The 18726-nt window shown below is 45.2% G+C and overlaps 2 protein-coding genes across 2 annotated transcripts in view; both read left to right on the top strand.

Annotated features, from left to right (window-relative positions):
• Positions 1-3487, top strand: part of TRPT1 (tRNA phosphotransferase 1) — a gene marked incomplete at its 3' end in the record, with an annotated part of 6324 nt that extends 2837 nt beyond the window's left edge. The window contains exon 4 of the mRNA XM_081967877.1: positions 3233-3487. Within this exon, the coding sequence (XP_081824003.1) occupies positions 3233-3487 (255 nt within the window). The remainder of the gene's footprint in view (positions 1-3232) is intronic.
• SLC3A2 (solute carrier family 3 member 2) lies at positions 3452-17770 on the top strand. The gene is made up of 10 exons (XM_081967873.1): positions 3452-3570; positions 4314-4766; positions 9844-10017; positions 12205-12305; positions 13443-13511; positions 13719-13783; positions 14660-14867; positions 15396-15539; positions 15672-15782; positions 16652-17770. Exons 2-10 carry the CDS (start codon positions 4322-4324, stop codon positions 17003-17005), a joined length of 1671 nt encoding a protein of 556 aa, XP_081823999.1. The 5' UTR covers positions 3452-3570; positions 4314-4321; the 3' UTR covers positions 17006-17770.
• The last annotated feature ends 956 nt before the right edge of the window (positions 17771-18726 follow it).

Genomic DNA, 18726 nt, shown 5'->3' on the forward strand with positions numbered 1-18726 from the left:
AGGGCAAAAGAAGAAGAAGGGGACGACAGAGGAGGAGGTGGCTGGATGGAGTCACCGAAGCAGTCAACAATGAGCTTCAATGGACTCCAGAGGATGGTAGAGGATTTCTCTGATCCAGTGTTTCTTAAACAGAAATTTGATGGTGTTCCTTGGCAGAGGAGGTATATCAGGCTGGTTTGCAAACCTGTGACCCCTAAATCAAGGCACCCCATATATGTGTCCTCACACGTTACCCAAATTTCCCCCTACGCTTCAGAGGGTAGCCCAAATTGGGCCAGTTGAATAAATAAATTGGGATTCAAGTCATCCGCGCAATGGTTCTTTTTAAAACTAAAACGCTTGAAAGTAAGGGGGGGTGTTTGTTGATCCAGATTAGACAGGAATTAGCTGGCCAGATGTTTTAGGGAAGTCAAAACACTTCAGTTCCCTCTTTGTTTGTCTAAAAGTTGTTTATCTGCCTTGCAGCAGAGAGGGGGGAAAGGGAGTGGGGGGGCAGGTTTTTGGCTAACAAAGTCCAGGCTGCTTAAGGTGGAGGAATCCGATGTGAAGAATTTTTTTTTTTTATTTCGGCTAAGAGAAATCGAGGGTTTTCTACAGAAGTTCACTTCACCGGATGGAAGGACTGTACTTGCAAAGATTTAAGGGATGAAAGAGAGAGGGAGGGGAAGGGAAGAGGAAGGAAGGAGAGAAAGACAAAAAGAGAAGGAAGAGAGAGAAGGAGAAAGAAAGAGAGAAGAAAAAGAAAGAAAGAAATAGAATAGAACAGAAGATAATAGATAATGGAATGGAATAGAGAGAGAGAAGAGAAGAGGAATGGAATGGAATAGGATAGGATAGAAAAATAGGATTCAGAATAGAATAGAATAGAATTCAGAATAGAATAGAATAGAATTCTTTATTGGCCAAGTGTGATTGGACACACAAGGAATTTGCCTTTGGTGCAGATGCTCTCAGTGTACCTAAAAAGACAAGACACATTCGTCAAGAATCATAAGGTACAACACTTAGTAGCAGTCATAGGATACTATGAATCGGGAAACAATATCAATATAAATCGTAAGGATACAAGCAAACAAAGTTACAGTCCTGCAGTCATAAGTGGGAGGAGATGGGTGATAGGAACGATGAGAGAACTAATAGTAATAGTATGCAACCTTAGTGAATAGTTTGACAGTGATAAAAAGAAAAAGGAGAAAGAAAGAGAAAAAGAAAGAAAGAAAAGTGCAAAGAGGCATAGTGAATATTACTGGCAATTTATAAGGCCTTGGTAAAGCCACACTTGGAATACGGCATCCAGTTTTGGTGGCCATGATATAAAAAAAGAGGTTAAGACTCTGGAAAGAGTGCAGAGAAGAGCAACAAAGAGGATTAGGGGACTGGAGACTAAAACATATGAAGAACGGTTGCAGGAACTAGGTATGTCTAGCTTAAGAGAAAGAAGAACTAGGGGAGACATGAAAGCAGTGTTCCAATATCCCAGGGGCTGCCCCAAAGAAGAGGGAGTCAAGCTATTCTCCAAAGCACCTGAAGGCAGGACAAGAAGCAATGGGTGGAAACTAATCAAGGAGAGAAGCAACCTAGAACTAAGGAGAAATTTCCTGACAGTGAGAGCAATTAACCAGTGGAACAACTTGCCTCCAGAAGTTATGAATGCTCCAACACTGGAAGTTTTTAAGAAGATGTTGGCTAGCCATGTGTCTGGAATGGTATTCAGTCTCCTGCTTGAGCAGAGGGTTGGACTAGAAGACCTCCAAAGTCCCTTCCAACTCTGTTATTCTGTTCAACAAAAATCTGTGTGTGTGGTTAGATTGGGGGAGCCTCCATGGGGAGAAGCAGTCTACTTCCTCCTCCCAAGGCTCTTGCATTTGAGGGGTTTTATTGTTGTTGCTAATGGCTAAGGGGGGGGGTTATATCTCAACCTAACTCAGAAAAGCCTCCCCCCCCCCTGCAGAGCTGGTAAGGCCGGCCATTCAAAACCGAGAACAATTGGTCACTTCTTGCAATTGTTCGAAGGGGATGTTTGCTCCTTTGATCCCCCCCCCTCCCAGAAGTAAGGGCCGGTGGAGTGTGCAATCCTGTCACACGGACATTGCAACACACCCATTTCTGGTGTGTTTCTAAAATAAAATAAAAAACTTGAGCCCAACAGCAAGAATAGAAGAGCTTCAATGCTGTGATGGCATTAAGGCTTATTTTCTCTTCAACTCCCAGAATTCCCCATCCAACATGCTTTAGATGGGTGGGCTTCAACTCCCAGAATTCCCCAGTCAGAATGTTTTAAGATGGGTGGACTTCAACTCCCAGAATCCCCCAGTGTCTACCCATCTTAAAGTTGCAAAGGTTGAGAAACATTGCTCTAGCCTAATCTAGGGCAGATGTTTGCAGGGCATCTGGAGTCTCAGGAAGACTTTCGTGGCTGCCAATCATTAAACTCTGGCTTAACCATTAAAGTTCCCAAGACTTTTGAAGTGGCCCCCAGCCTATCCGTCTTCAAGCTTGACGGAGCTGTCATTTTGAATGTGACAGAAAAGGGACATTCCTAAATACTGTGAAAGTTATCCCCTGCTCATTAAAGGCAATTAAACCGACATTTAAGTTAGCTTTTATCCAAGGGTTAAAAAAAAGGATTCCGTTTCTTTCTTTCTTTTTTTTTAAAGGATTCCCAATCAGCACAGAAAAATAAAAGTAGGATATTTAAAGAACCGAAATGGCTCCACGTTATGAATAATCAGAATTAAGAGGAAAGCAGGTTAAGGCATTTGACAAAACTAGGAGTCTCCAAACTTAGCAACTTTTTAAAGACTCGCGGACTTCAATTCCCAGAATTCCCCAGCCAGTATTGAAGTCCCCCAAGTCTTTAAAAAGTTGCCAAGTTGACTAGGGAATTCTGGGTATTGAAGTCCACGAGTCTTTAAAAAGTTGACTGGGGCATTCTGGGTATTGAAGTCCAGAAGTCACCAAGTTTGGAGACCCCTGTTTTCAACCCTTAAAACCCACTCCTCACCCCATCATCCATGGCTCCCGGGGACTACAATTCCCAAAGTGCCCAGCTATGGCACCCAGGATGAGGGTATTATTCTCTGCCATGGGTTGAAGCTATGAACAGGTGATTCTCACACACACACTTCGTACATCTCCCCTCTCCCCAAAGAATGGAAGTTGTTCCTATGGGGCTAGATCTCATCTCTTGAGATAAAGCCTCCACGTCTAAGAGTAGTCTACCTCTGCCCAGGTAACCAACGCCGACCTCGTGGCAAAGGACCCACGCGGTTGCAATTGCCCCCCTCCCTTCCCCCCAGCGATCCCCTGGTCCCTTTTGGCCGGTGGGGGTCTGGTAGAACCTCCCCATCCGATGGCAGTCTACCTGGAAATCTACTGGCTCCCCGTCCTACCTGGGCTGAAAGCTGCGATCCACCTTAAGGGAGCCCGGGAGGCGGATCCGTGGAGGCGGGAGGGGGAGGCGGAGGCTCCGGCTGGCTCTACTTGAGCTGCCGGCCGGCGCGATCGGGTTCTCAAATCGGATCTAACCAGATTCCCCCTCGGATCTCCAGGTCGCCGCTTTGTTCCCAGGTAAAGCGCTTGGAAACGGGCTGGCCTCTCTTCCTTTTGTGTGTGTGTGTGTGTGTGTGTCTGGGGATGATGGGTGGTGTAGTAGAGCGACCCTCGATTCCTTCTGGCAAAGGGATCAAATTCACGTCATTTTCTTCTTTTAAATCCACCTAAGATCGCTTTGAAACCCCACCGGGGCTGAGAGGGCGGTGGGTTGTTCTCTACAGCCACGTGGGGTTCCCCAGCCCATCTTCCCCATCCCCTTTGAGGATGGGGTTTGTGGTCAAGGTACCGGCTTTGGGGCCAAGAACCAGCCCTGGAAAGGTTTAGACGGGCCTTGTTTCCCCCTTTCCTTAATATAAAATCTCTCCCCGCAGTGAGAAGTCTAGCTTTTAAGGCTCTCCCCGCACTCGGGAAACTAGTTTCTCAGGCTTTCTTCCCTGGGAGAAGAATATCTTTTCAGGCTCTGAAAAGGTCTCTAGAGACCGACATGGCTCCATCTTTTCTTCGCATGAGGTCTTCCCTCAGTGAGGAGTTTGAAGGCTTTCCCCACACTCAGGAAATTAGCTTCTCAGGGTCTTCCCTGCAAGGAGAAGACCAGCTTCTCAGAGTCTGGGAAGGTCGAGACAGACGTTGGTCCATCTCTCCTTAGCATGAGGTCTTCCCTCAGTGAGAAATGAGTTTTCAGGCTCTCCCCGCGCTCAGAAAACTAGCTTCTCAGGCTCTCCCCCCCAAAAATTAACTTCTTGGTCTCCTTTCCGCAGGTGACAGCATGAGCTCCCCCGGCATGACCCAAGAACTGGACATGAAGGACGTGGAGTTGAACGAGATGGACCCCGAAAAGCAGCCCATGACCGCCTCCTCGCCCATGGCCGGCTCGCCGGGCAGCCTGGGAGAGAAGAACGGCGTGGTGAAGGTGAAGATGGAGGAGGAGGAAGAGGAGGCCGAGATGGCGGCCAAGTTCACCGGCTTGTCGAAGGAGCAGCTGCTCCAGGTAGCCGGCACTCCCGCCTGGGTCCGGACTCGTTGGGCCCTCCTCATCCTCTTCTGGCTAGGCTGGCTCGGCATGCTGGCCGGAGCCGTGGTCATCATCGTTCAGGCCCCCCGCTGCAAGGATCTCCCCAAGCAGGAATGGTGGCAGAAAGGAGGGATCTACCGGATCCTGCAGGTGGAAGGCTTCCAAGATTCGGGCAGCGATGGCATCGGTGACCTGACAGGTGAGTTCTGATGGGCACTGTGGTACCAAGGAGTCCCAGACTCTCTCTCTGGCTTGCTTTGCTTCCCCTGGGTGGAAGGTTATAGCAACAGGGATCTCCTTGCTTGGAAGTCATGGAAGATCCCCAGATCTTTTTTCCAAAGGGTCTTCTAATAATGTCTAATCAAACCAGATTCGGCCGGATTGATTGGGGCTTAGGTGGAGGGCTTTCCCTAACTTTAAATGACAGTTTAGGATTGGGGTTACTACTTGGAGTGCTTCCTTTTCCCCTATCCTGATATTAGATGGACGGACGGACAGAGTAGATATAAATGCACACATAAAGTGGGTTTTTAAAAAATCTACTTGTCTCGCTCCTAGATTCTGGAACAGGCTGGTTTTTATAGATAAATCCACACATAAAATGGATTTTTTAAAAAAGAAATCAACTTGATTTGCCTCGCTCCTAGATTCTGGGGCAGGCTGGGTTTTATATATAAACCCACATATAAGGTGGATTTTTTTAAAAAAAGAAATCCAGTTGATTTGTCTCGCTCCTAGATTCTGGAGCAGTCTGGTTTATATAAACCAGCCTGGTCCAGAATCTAGGAGCGAGACAAATCAAGTGGATTTCTTTTTTATATATGTATATAAAACCAGCCTGCTCCAGAATCTAAGAGCGAGACAAACCAAGTGGATTTAAAAAAAAAAAAAGCGAACCTGGAGATCCTCCAAAGGGACTGGGCAGTCTCCATGGGTCATTTGGAGACTGACCACTGCTGGGGTAGGTATGTGGGGCGGGGGGAGATCGCCCTGTTCCAGGTTGAAGGGAAGCCATGCCGGTCCGGCCAAAAGCCAGTTTTAGCCGGTTTGAGCTTCCTGAGTGGTAATTGCTGACTTGTATTTCATCAGTCTTGACGTCAGTCGAAGAGCTGACTCAGCTCCCGGCTAGTTAGGTTGAAGGACTATGAGTTTTCTTTTCTTTTCTTTTCCCGGCATTTCTTTCCTTCCCTTTTTTTCCTTTCATTCTTCCTTTTGTCTCATTCCTTCCTTTTTTTTCTTTCTCTCCCGTTCGTTGGTTTTTCTGCCTCCCCTCTTTTTTTCTCCCTCCTTTCTTCTTTTGTCTTCCATTCATCGTCTTTCTGTCTTCCGTCTTTTTTTTCTTTCATTCTTCCCTTCCTTTCCTTCTTTCATTCCTTTTTTTTGTTTCTCCCGATCATTGGCTTTCTGCCTTCCCTCTTTTTTTCTCATGGCTTTTGTCCTTTTTCTTTCCCCCGTTCATTGGCTTCCTGCCTTTCCTCTCGTTTTTCATTCCTTTTTTCCTTCCGTTCTTTCTCTGTCTTCCATCTTTTTTTTCTTTCATCCACTTCTTTCTTTCCTTCAATGCCTTTCTGTCTGCCTGCCTGTCTTTCTATCTTCTTTCTTTCTTCTACTGTCTTTCTTTGTTTCGTGGTCTTTCTCTTTTCTCTTTCTTTCTGTCTCTTTCTGTCTTTCATTTCACATGGTCTTATCCCTCCCCCCATCCCTCCCTCCCTCCCTCCCTCCCTTCCTTCCTTCCTTCCTTCCTGGAATTTTTCAGATCTTTTCTGCTGGATTGGTGTCCCTTTGACCCTTGGCCCAAACTTTTGGGGGAATTTGTTCTGATGTTACGAAACTCCACAAACAGTGGTTAATTCTGTGCAGGGAGTAATCAGTTTCTCTGGAGTTTGTAGAGTTTCAATCTTCCAAAAGAGAAATATTGCACAAAAAGGAGGATCCAGGCAGGACAGCAGCAAAACTGTGGCATTAAAAATAAGACAATTATTCACTATCTAAGTCTTGACAAGCTTATATACTTTACTTTAACTCCACCGTAAAAGCAGTTCATTGCCCACATATTACCCCCGCTTGAGGACCAGAAACTTGAGTTGTTGTTTTAAATTAAGCTTCTTTGTAACATCCTTGTTAAGTAGAGCGGCCTCGTTGCCAGTTTTCCAAAGGTTGGTGTAAGAGGTTCACAACAAAAACGAGGAAACGAGATGCCTCTTGTCCCCATTGGAGGCCCGCAAACAACGACCTTGCAAAGTAGGGCAGGGCTAAGGAACGGTTGATGCTCTGCCCACGCATTTTGCCCCGAGCTCCTTAACCAATGACCCAGATTGGGTCAGGACTTGTGGGTTTTGAAGTGGAGGCGTTTTGGGATGACGGATGCCGCCACGCCCAAAAACCGAATGCCAAATTCAAACCAGTCCAAACTTGATAATCGCCCCACTCAAAGAATAGATATGTTGACTTGAAGGATTGGAAAGGAAGATGGTTGAGATTTGTGACACACCAGGATTGGATTGAGGCTTTACTCGGGAGAGGGGCCCATTATAGAAAATTAAGGTCAGAGGAGTTCTGGGAGGTCATCTAGTCCAACCCCCCTGCTCAAGGGTGCAAATTCACCCTTCGATGTGCCTTCAAAAGGATGTAATTTGCAGCTGGATTTCTCTGCCTTTTAAAAAATTCCCCACAGTGTCATCGTGCAACTTACGCTCACAAGTAACCAGCTAAAGCAATTTTTAACTTCAATTTCAATTCAGAATAGAGCTGGAAGGGACCTCCGGAGGTCTTCTAGTCCAACCCCCTCCTCAGGCAGGAGACCCTATGCTATCTGAGACAAAGGTTTGTCCAATCTCTTCTTTAAAACCTCCAGTTTGCAGCAAGCCAGCCTAAATACAGATGCTGGGAAAATTGGTCTTTGCAATTCTATTTTCCTGTCTTTTGTCCATGTCCCCTTTCGCCATCTCCTGACAAGCGAAGTCCACGGGGAACCCAGATTCACTTAAACGACCGTGTCACTAACTTAAGAACAATGATTCACTTAACCACCGTGACAAGAAAGGTCGTAAAATAGGACATGTCTCACTGAACAACAGAAGCTGAAAGAATGAACTTGCAAAGGATAAGAATTCCTTGTGTGTCCAATCACACTTGGCTAATAAAGTATTCTATTCTATTCCATTCCATTATTTCTTATTCTATTCTATTCTTTCATTCCTCTATTCTATTCTACTCTATTCTACTCTACTCTATTCTTTCATTCTTCTGTTCTATTCCTATTCTATTCTTTTCTTTTCTTTAATTCCTCCTGTTCTATTCTATTCCTTCATTCCTCTATTCTACTCCTATTCTATTTTCTATTCTATTCCTATTCTATTCCTATTCTATTCTATTTTCTATTCTATTCTATTCTATTCCTATTCTATTTTCTATTCTATTCTTTCTATTCTATTCCTATTCTATTTTCTACTCTATTCTTATTCTATTTTCTATTCTATTTTCTATTCTATTCTATTTCTATTCTTTCTATTCTATTCTTATTCTATTTCATTCCTCTATTCTATTCCTATTCTATTCTATTTTCTATTCTATTCTATTCTATTTTCTATTCTATTCTATTTTCTATTCTACTTCTATTCTATTTTCTATTCTATTCTTCTATTCTATTCTATTTTCTATTCTATTCCATTTTCTATTCTATTCCTATTCTATTCTTTCATTCCTCTATTCTATTCTATTCCTATTCTATTCTATTTTCTATTCTATTCTACTCTATTCTATTTTCTATTCTATTCTATTCTATTCCTATTCTATTCTTTCATTCCTCTATTCTATTCTATTCCTATTCTATTTTCTATTCTATTTTCCTATCCTATCTCACCCCAGCCTTTTTTCCCCGCTACAAATTTAACCCCCCCCCCCTCTAAAAAAGTTGCTGTCATTTGTTGGGGCAGCTTTGCTGTGGAACGCAGAAAAGGAGGGCAAAAATCCCCAGAGAGCCGGGAGAGAAAGAAGGAAAAAAAGAAAACAAGACAGCTGTTCCTTTGTGCCGTTGAAGCCAGCGCAAGTTGGCTGGCTGAATAAATTCTCCGCCTCGTTACCTTTCGGATTAAGTGCGGATCACGGTAGCCAGGAAACGGTTCAACGGAGCAAGTGAAAGGATTAAAAAAAAAGGGGGGGGGGGGAATCCAACAATTGCTCACTCAGACTGGCAATGTGTAACCTTGAGCAAAGAGTTTAGACAGCATTCAGCACGGATGTTTTGCACGCACAGTTTGCACAACCACAATCTGGGATGCTGGCCAGAACAAACTAAGATTTGTTCTCCGCCAGCTCCGGATGACACCGAGTTAAGTGAGACATTTTGTTGCTAGCACTAGCAATAGGCCTTAGAGACTTATATCCCGCTTCACAGTGCTTTTACGGCCCTCTCTAAGCGGTTTACAGAGTCAGCCTCTTGCCCCCCTACAATCTGAGTCCTCATTTGACCCACCTCGGAAGGGCGGAAGGCTGAGTCAACCTTGAGCCGGTCAGGATCGAACTGCTGGCAGTGGGCAGAGTTTGCCTGCAGGAAAGAAGGAAGGAAGGACTAGCAATAGCCCTTAGACTTATATACAGCTTCATAGTGTTTTTACAGCCCTCCCTAAGCGCTTTACAAAGTCAGCCATCTGAGTCCTCATTTGACCCACCTCGGAAGGACGGAAGGCTGAGTCAACCTTGAGCCTGGTGAGATTCGAACTGCCGAACTGCAGCTAGCAGTCATCTGAAGTAGCCTGCAGTGCTGCCCTCTAACCACTGCGCCAACCTCGGCTCTCTTAAGTGGGCTTTGCCCCACTTTGCGACTTTGCTTGCCACATTTGTGAAGTAAATCCCCACAGTCATTAAAGGAGTCACAGGGTTCTTAAGTGAATCTGGCTTCCCCCATTTGACTGCGCTCGTCAGAAGGTCCCCTAATGGGGATCACGTGACACAAACACACACCCCCGGGACACTGCGACCGTCATAAATATGACTCCGTTGCCAAGACCTGAATTTTGATCCCTGTTGACGGTCACGAGTGCAAGGGTCAATCCCAAGCCACTTTTTTTCCCCAGTGCCGTGGTAACTTTTGGCGGTCACTAAATGGAACAGTTGTAAGTCAAGGACCGCCTGTATTGACTCCTCCCCTAATCACACCTATTGTTTTTCAGAAAATGGTGCATGCGGATTTTATTACAGATTTGCAGGAAACTTGCTTTTGAAAGGCCTAAAAGAAACTTGGTTTCTTTTTCTCTTTTTCCTCTTTTTCTTTTTAGGGGTGAAAGACAGGATGCAGTATTTAAGTACTCTGAAGGTGAAAGGTTTTGTCATCGGCCCTCTCCACGTCAATCCCGCGGACCAGCCGGACAGCACCAACCTCCAAGGCGTTGACCCAAAACTGGGCACTTTGCAGGATTTCCAGCTCGTTTTAGAAGCTGCCAAGAAGAAAAGTAAGTGGCGAAAAATATGTTCAAATATATAATCCTGGCTTCAATAGATGTACTTAGTAATAAAGAATATATGGATTGAATCATGGCTCAGGGGCGAAGACGCTGAGCTTGTCGATCGGAAAGGTCAGCAGTTGGGCGGTTCAAATCCCTCGCGCCACGTAATGGAGCGAGCTCCCGTGACTTGTCCCAGCTTCTGCCAACCTAGCGGTTCGAAAGCAGGCAAAAAATGCAACGAGAAAAATAGGAACCACCTTTGGTGGGAAGGGAACAGCGTTCCGTGGGCCTTCGGGCGTTGAGTCATGCCGGCCACATGACCACAGAGACGTCTTCAGATAGTGCTGGCTCTTTGGCTTTGAAACGTTGAGTTAATAGAGCACTTACCATCTTTTATTTGTTTAATTGTAATTTCTTTTCTTTGTTGTGAGCTGGCTAAAGTAACTGAGATTCAGGTGAAAATAATAATAATAATAATAATAATAATAATAATAATAATAATAATAATAATAATAATAATAATAATAATAATGTCTATGATGTTTAAACATCTGGCTGAGTGTGCAAGGAACTGTAATAAGGATAATTAATCTCCACGATACTGTTTATGTACCACTATGCCCAAATAACATTTGTTTTGCCCCTTACAATAAAACATTTTTTGGTTTTTTTTTTGGGGGGGGGGGGCAAAAGAAGGAAGACTATTTTGGGGATGGCACTTGTTACACAATTCCATGGAAAATATTCCTCCTTAATTCCTTTCCCGTTGTCTGTATTGTTTCTCAATCCGCCTCAGATGTTTTGTCAGTTCTGAAGTAAGTGAAGAAACAAGGAATTGCAGGGCCTATATATTTCACAACGAAGGCTGCGTAAATATTAATTTAATTTAATTTAGACACCCTTCACACAATGCTTTGTGGATTGACTCATCTCAGCATTATGTAGGTTAGGTTTTCAACCCGGTCTCTTTATTTCTGTTTTTGGCCCTGTCTTTGGGCCCGCCCCAAAAATCTAATGGAAATAAAAGTTAAAACAACAATTGAATAAGGTGTGACTTTTGTTTATGATCCAAGCTTTGGACTTGGGACTGTTTTTCACACTTAATGACCGTTGCAGCATCCCCAAGGTCACCTGATCAAAATTCAGCCTCTTGGCACCTGGCTCGTGTTTATGACGGTCCCCCGGGGGTCATGTGATCCCTTTTTGCGACCTTCTGATCAGCAAAGTCAATGAGGAAGCCTGATCCACTTAACAACCGTGTGATTAAGTTAACATCCGAGGCGATCCACTTAACAGCTGTGGCAAGGAAGGGCATAAAATAGGGCCAAAACTCCCTTAACAATGGTCTCGCATAATGACGGACATTTTGGGCTCAGTTGAGGACGTAAGCCAGGGATGATCTGAGTAGAATTTTATGGAATGATTAGAATAGAATAGGATAGGATAGAATAGAATAGAATAGAATAGAAAATAGAAAAGAATAGAAAAGAATAGAATAAACTATAGAAGAGAAGAGAGTAAAATATAGAATAGAATAGAATAGAATAAACTATAGAAGAGAATAAATTATAAAAGAGAAGAGAAGTGGAGTAAAATATAGAATAGTAGAATAGAATAGAATAGAATAGAAAATAGAATAGACTACAATAGAATAGAATAAACTATAGAATAGAAGAAGAGAGTACAATATAGAATAGAATAAACTATATAGAATAAATTACAGAATAGAATAGAAGAGAGTAAAATATAGAGTAGAATAGTAGAATAGAATAGAATAGAATAGAATAGAATAGAAAATAGAATAGAATAGAAAATAGAATAGAATAGACTAGAAAAGAATAGAATAAACTATAGAATAGAATAAACTATAGAAAAGAATAAACTATAGAAAAGAAGAAGATAAGAGAGATAGAATAGAATGGAACAGAATAGTAACAGAGTTGGAAGGGACCTTGGAGGTCTTCTAGTCCAACCCCTGCTTAGGCAGGAAGCCCTACCCCACTTTAGACAAATGGTTATCCAACATCTTCTTGAAAACTTCCAGTATTGGAGCATTCACAACTTCTGGAGGCAACTTCTGTTCCACTGATTAATTGTTCTCACTGTCAGGAAGTTTCTCCTTAGTTCTAAGCTGCTTCTCTCCTTGATTAGTCTCTCCTTATTTGTTGTAATGTAACATGTCTCTCTTTTCAGATGTGAAGGTTATCTTGGACCTGACCCCTAACTATCATGGCCAGTTACCCTGGTTTAGCCGAGATGTGTGGCTTCAGGGGGATTTCCAGAACAAAATGAAAGTAAGTGAAGGAAAGCGTGTCCCCCCCAAAGGAAAACTTGTGTGTGTGTGTGTGTGTGTGTGTGTGTGTGTGTGTGTGTATAAAACGATGAAGTCCCTTTTAATAATTTAAACAGCACAGCCAAAAGACGAACAGAGGTAGGATGCAAGCATTTCTTATTGACTCATCAGTCAATCGAGAAATTACAATAACACGGTTAGAAACAGCCTCTAATATAAGATCTAGCAGCAAAAGCATGAGTTAAGCCTATTAAAATAAATATAAATATATTAGGAGGATCTAATCAGAGAATGTGCAGTTGATACAAGCAGCCCTTGCATTTACAGCTGCTCATTTAGTGACTAAAAGTGTGACTTATGACCGGTCCTCAGAGTTATGATGTCACAGTATCCCTTACTGTGATCAAAATTCGGGCACTTGGCAACAAACATGTCTTTACAATGGTTGGTTAATTATTACTATAAGTAGCTGAATACCCGTGCTCTGCTACACTGGCCCCACTGATCCTCTCCTATTCCCTTATCTCCCTCAGGATTGCCCCACAGAGTCTTCTCCGAACTTATCCCCTTCTCTCCCTCAGTCTAACTCCTTAGAATCAGAGCATTTTTTTCAGGTGGGGAGAGGGAGTAGAATGTCTAAACTCCCAGCTGGCAGGCCGGATGAGTCACGTTCTGGCCACGCCCACACCCAAGTGGCAGTTGGAACAGAGTTCTTTTCAGGTGGGGAGGGGAAGTAGAACGTCTACCTCCTTAGCATCAGAGCGTGCTAATATAATCATGTAAGAAATATCAATTATGTGATGTTCATTTCGAAAAACCCTCTCTTAGCGAGGGTTTAGAAGCAAAGAGGAACATACTTGCCAAATTTCAAGTTTGTAGGCTTTACGGTTTTGGAGTTTTCGTAATGATGCGTGAGGGGTATTTTGCTTTTGTGTGTGTGTGTGTGTTTGTGTGTGTGTGTGTATGTTCTGTATTTGCTAGTGGAGCTCGAAAACTGATTTTTTAATTATTATTAATTGGCCAAGATTCATGGGGAAGCAAAACCAACTGTCACGGCTAGGGTTGAGGGAACGTCTTGGTGGGGATCGCTGAGGACTATTAACTTGTCTCGTTCTCTTCTTGACGTTCTGCCCTACAGGAAGCAATCCAGTTTTGGCTGAGGAAAGGTGTCTCTGGAATCCAAATCGGAAGCATCGAGCAATTGAATGTAAGCAGACCGCCCCTCCTTAGCCCCCTTTCCATTCGGTGTGGGAGGCTTATTTAGCCTCGACCTGACTGCTGTCCCTTTTAATTTCTTTTTTTTGAGGGGGGGAGGAAGGGGGGGGCTTGCAAGGAGAAGAAAGTAGAGGTGCTAAAACCAGGGAGGGGGCCCTCCAGTCTCAACCAACACCTCTCAATTCTGTTTATTCGACAGGATTTCCAACTCTTGAGTGAGTGGAAGAACATAACGCAACAAGAGGCTGTTGATGATCAGGCTGGGTGAGTAAAAACAGACACCTTTCTTACCAAAGGTTTTCTTTCTTTTTTTCTTTTCTTTTCTTTCTTTCTCTCCTTCCCTCCCTCCCGGCCTTCTTTCCTTCCATCTTCTTTCTTTTATTCAATCTTTCCTTTTTTCTTTTATCTTTCCTTCTTCCTTCCTTCTTTCTTTCTTTCCATCCTCCTCCTATCTTCCCTTCCTTCCTTCCCCTCCTCCTTTCTTTTTCTTTCCTTCCTTCTTTCCTTTTCCTCCTTTCTTTTCTTTCCGTCTTCCTTCTTTCTTTTATTCAATCTTTCCTTTTTCTTTTATCTTCTTCCTTCCTTCCTTCTTTCTTTCCATCCTCCTATCTTCCCTTCCTTCCTTCCCCTCCTCCTTTCCTTTTCTTTCCTTCCTTCTTTCCTTTTACTCCTTCCTTTATCTTTCCATCGTCCTTCTTTCTCTCGTTCCATTTTTCCTTTCCTTTCTTTCCTTCTTCCGTCTTTCTTTCTTTCCCTCTTCTTCTCCACTCATTTCCCTTTATCTTCCCTTCCTTTTTTACTTCCCCTCCTCCTTCCCTTCCTTCCTTTCTTCCCCTTCCCTTCCTTCCTTCCTTCTTTCTTTCTTTCTTTCTTTCTTTCCTTCTTTCTTTCTTTCCTTCTTTCTTTCTTTCTTTCTTTCTTTCTTTCTTTCTTTCTTTCTTTCTTTCTTTCTTTCTTTCCCTCCCCTACCTCATTTTTCCTTCCCTTTCTTTCTTTCTTTCTTTCTTTCTTTCTTTCTTTCCCTCCCCTTCCTCATTTTTCCTTCCCCTTCCTTCCTTCTGTCTTGCATTCTGCTCCCGGTTGTGGTCGTAAGTCAAGGACCACCTAGAGACATCCCCCTTCTCACTTCTTCTCTTCCAGGGTTCTGATTGCCATGACCAGGCGTAAGGACGCTCGAGGGATTTTCTCGCTTCTGAACGAAACCACAGGGGTGGACATGCTAACCAGCCAGTATCTTCAGGAGCTGGTGAAGCCTGAAGGGAAAGATACCACTACGCTGGGACACACGGCCCAAGAACTGATCTACGATTATATCCAAGAAGCAGGAAACCGATGGCCCAGCTGGAGCGTAAGTGTCCAGCTTTAGGATCAAGCTGAGATATTTAAAGGAGAATATTTGTAGCTCGGAGTTGAAATGTGGAATCTTTGGTGCTTTCTGAGCTTGGGGGCTTTCTTGCCGACGTTTCATAACCCAACTAGGTAACATCATCAGTGCTAGAAAGGAGTGGGATTTGGGAGGGACAGGAGGAGGAAGAAGAGGAGGAGTACCGTGAGATCCTTGGTGCTCTCTGAGCTGTTTTCTTGCAGGCGTTTCATGGCCCCAACTAGGTAACAGCCTCAGTGCTAGAAGGGTTGAGGAGAAAGAGGATGGGGAGTGGGGGAAGGAGGAGGACTTTGGGCTCCATGGTGCTCTCTGAGCTTGGTGGTTTCCTTGGAGACGTTTCATGACCCAACTAGGTAACGTCATCAGTGCTAGTGCGAATTCCCTCTGAGGCTCTTGCACCCATCGTTACGCAAACTTTTGGAACTCTGACTTAGCTTGGTTTTCTCCGCCGGGATGCTAATGGCCTCTCTTTTTCTTTCTCTTCTTCCGCAGATGGGTAGACCAGATTTTGGACATTTGGCCCAATCTATGGGGGAACAGTTGCTTCGGCTTCACCATCTCCTCTTCTACACTTTGCCCGGCACGCCCTTCACCGATTACGGAGATGAAATTGGCCTACGGGATATGCCGGGACAGGTAAGATCAGCCATAGAAGGCGGCAAGGTTTGGGCGACATGGGGCGTATAACTCTGTGCGCTCAATGATGGAGGGTAGAGGGATATTTTCCTGCCTTCCACCAGCAACGATCCTCTTTAATTTCTCCTCCAGCCTGCGACATCCAACATCACACGCATGCAGTGGGACAACTCGGCCACTTACGGGTTCTCCAGAGGGGGGCAACAGCTGGCTGAAGCCGAGGACAGCAACGTCACCGTGCAGGTAAGAAAAAAATCGTGGGAGAGAAGTTAATTTTTCAGGAACGAAAAAAATTGGGGGCCGAGATTCAGGGCCAAGCGGGTTGAAAGCGGGAGTTCTAGTCCCGCCTTAACTATGAAAGCCAGTTGGGTGACTTTGGGCCAATCACCAGGAGATGGAGAGTTCTAGTTCCGCCTTAGGCATGAAAGCCAGCTGGGTGACTTGGGATCAGTCACCAGGAGACAGGGAGTTCTAGTCCCGCCTTAACTACGAAAGCCGGCTAGATGACTTTGGTCCAATCATCAGGAGACAGGGAGTTCTAGTGCCAACTTAGGCATGAAAGCCAGCTGGGTGACCTGGGACCAAGCAAGAGTAATAGGTGCTTTGAGCGAATCCCAGAACATCTGAAGCACCACTTAAACTCCATTGGTGTTGACAAAATAGCTGTTGTAGCCGCCAGCAGCCAGCAGAGCTGGCAACAGACTGGGACAGCGAGGAGGGTTGGGGAGGAACATGGGCCAATCCTGGTTGGGGAAGGCTCTGATGAGGGCTCTGTGTCGGAGACAGAGAGGGGGCCAGGGCCGTATGCCAATTATCAGCTGCCGACGATGAATGGCCCCTTCCAGAGGAAATAAAAGAGGAGCGAAAGGGGAGTGGAGTTTGCAGGAGACCATTAGTTCGTTTAATTGGTTTGTGACCCTCCGAGACTCCTGGCCAAGTTCTGCAGAGATCCGCCTGCTCTTGGGAAGCCTCAGTCATTACAATCCCCATCGGTCAATTGCAAAAAGCAGCTTGTCTTGGAACAGCTTCTAGGCGACAACACTAGGTGCGAGAAAGCTAGAAAAATATTATAACACCCCCACCCCCCACCCTGCCCCGTTTTTCTTTTCCAGGCGCAGCAGGGCCACAAGGGGTCCCTCCTGAGCTTCTTCCAAGAGCTGAGCGAGCTTCGGACCAAGGAGCGCTCCCTCCTGCACGGCGACTTTGCCCTGGTGCAAAGTTCGAACTCCTCCGTCTTCTCCTACCTCCGGGTCTGGGACCAGAACAAGCGGTTCTTGGTGGTGCTCAACTTCGCCCCGCAAAAGAAAACCGTCTCCCTCCCCACCTCCCACCCTCATCTTCCAACCCAAGTAGACATGGAGCTCAGCACCCATCCCAGCCGGGAAAAGACGACGCTGGATGTCCAGAACCTGAAGCTGCTCCCTTCGGAAGGGCTCCTCCTCAGCTTCCCTTACGTGGCCCTCTAGTCGGTCTTCTCCCAGCCCCTTTCCAGAAGGAGGTGTGCCTTGAATCCCTCAAAAGAAGACACTCCAGCCAAGGATGTCTCTCCTGAACGTTCTAACGTCCTTCTTCTTTGTCTACCTGCCTTTGTAACCCCATAGCTCAGCCCTTCCTAGACCCCAGACTCCCAATTCCCACATCCAGCTAGCCAAAAGAAGGTCTACGTTGCTCCTCACCACCTTAAGAGGTTGAAGTTGGCCAAGGTCACCTCTGTTCCATGAACATTCCTGGATCTGCCTATCATTTCCCCCTAAAAATCTAATGTTGGCAGGTCATTCTCTGAGATTAGAGGGAGGCGTCAACCTCCATTTTCTCCAGCTGGAGAGGATGATGGGGTTCAGTGAAACGATGGGTTCTATACTATAGCGACGTTTCTCAATCTTGGCAACTCTTAAGACGGGTGGGACTTCAAATCCCAGAATTCCCCAGCCAGAAGCTGGTTGAAATACTCTTAATCCCAGAGTGAAACCTTTGTGTGGGTTCTGGTGCTAACACAAACATAAACACACAAAAGACACACACACACATCCCATCTTCAGCTGTGGTTCTGCAGTTTTCAGTTCCGTAATCTCTTCCTGATCCCAAGTATGAATTTTCTCCTGTCAGTGTCTGCCCCCCCCTCACCCCCCTTGAAAGATCTTCTGTCCGCCTAACTCCCTAACAAAGTGTGCAAACTTCCATGTGTTTTGCTGTGGGGAACCAGTTTTAATAAATCTCTCTCTTTGCTTTCAGACTCATCTGGTTTCTGTTGAGTAGGGTGGAATCTAAGGATATGTGTCGGTCATTTTTAAATCCCTATGTGGTTTGGTTCAGATCATATCTGGTTGAAAGAAGGGAACCACTATCTCTTCCTTCCTTCCCTCCTTCCTCCCTCCCGTCCCTTTCCTTCTTTCTTTCCTTCCTTCCTCTCTTCCCATCAGTCCCTTTCCTTTCCTCCTCTAACCCTCCTTCTTCCCCCCTCCCTTCTATCAGTTTCCTTTCTTCCTCCCTCCCCTCCCTCCCCTCCCTTCTTTCCTTCCTTCCCCCCTCCCTCCTTCCGTCCCTTTCCTTTCCTCCTCTCCCCCTCCTTCTTCCCCCCTCCCTTCTATCAGCTTCCTTCCTTCCTCCCTCCCTCCCCTCCCTTCTTTCCTTCCTTCCCCCCTCCCTCCTTCCGTCCCTTTCCTTTCCTCCTCTCCCCCTCCTTCTTCCCCCCTCCCTTCTATCAGCTTCCTTCCTTCCTCCCTCCCTCCCCTCCCTTCTTTCCTTCCTTCCCCCCTCCCCCCTTCTGTCCCTTTCCTTCCTCCCCTCCCCTTTCTTCCGTCCCTTTCCTTCCTTCCTTTCTTTCTTCCTTCCTTCCTTTGGAAAAGATTATGGGTATGGTGCTGCAAGGGATATATACAGTATATGTATTCAGCCATGTGGATCCTGACACTAATCTGCTTTTGAAGTAGATATTGTTTAGATCAGCACCTTCCCAGAAGGCTCTGGATTTGCAACAGATGGGAGTTGTAGTCCGATGTATCCCACAAATTTCCCATCCTGAAATAGTGCAGTATCTCTCAATTTTCAATCATTATAAACTGAATGGACTTCAACTCCCAGAATTCCCTAGCCCGCCTGCCTGCCTGCCTGGGATGGGGAATTCTGGGACTTGAAGTCCACCCATCTAAATTACTGAGAGAGTGAAACACTGCTCATTCATTCCCAA

Source organism: Natrix helvetica (assembly GCF_964273705.1).
Source record: "Natrix helvetica genome assembly, chromosome: 16".
Taxonomy (NCBI): Eukaryota; Metazoa; Chordata; class Lepidosauria; order Squamata; family Natricidae; genus Natrix; species Natrix helvetica.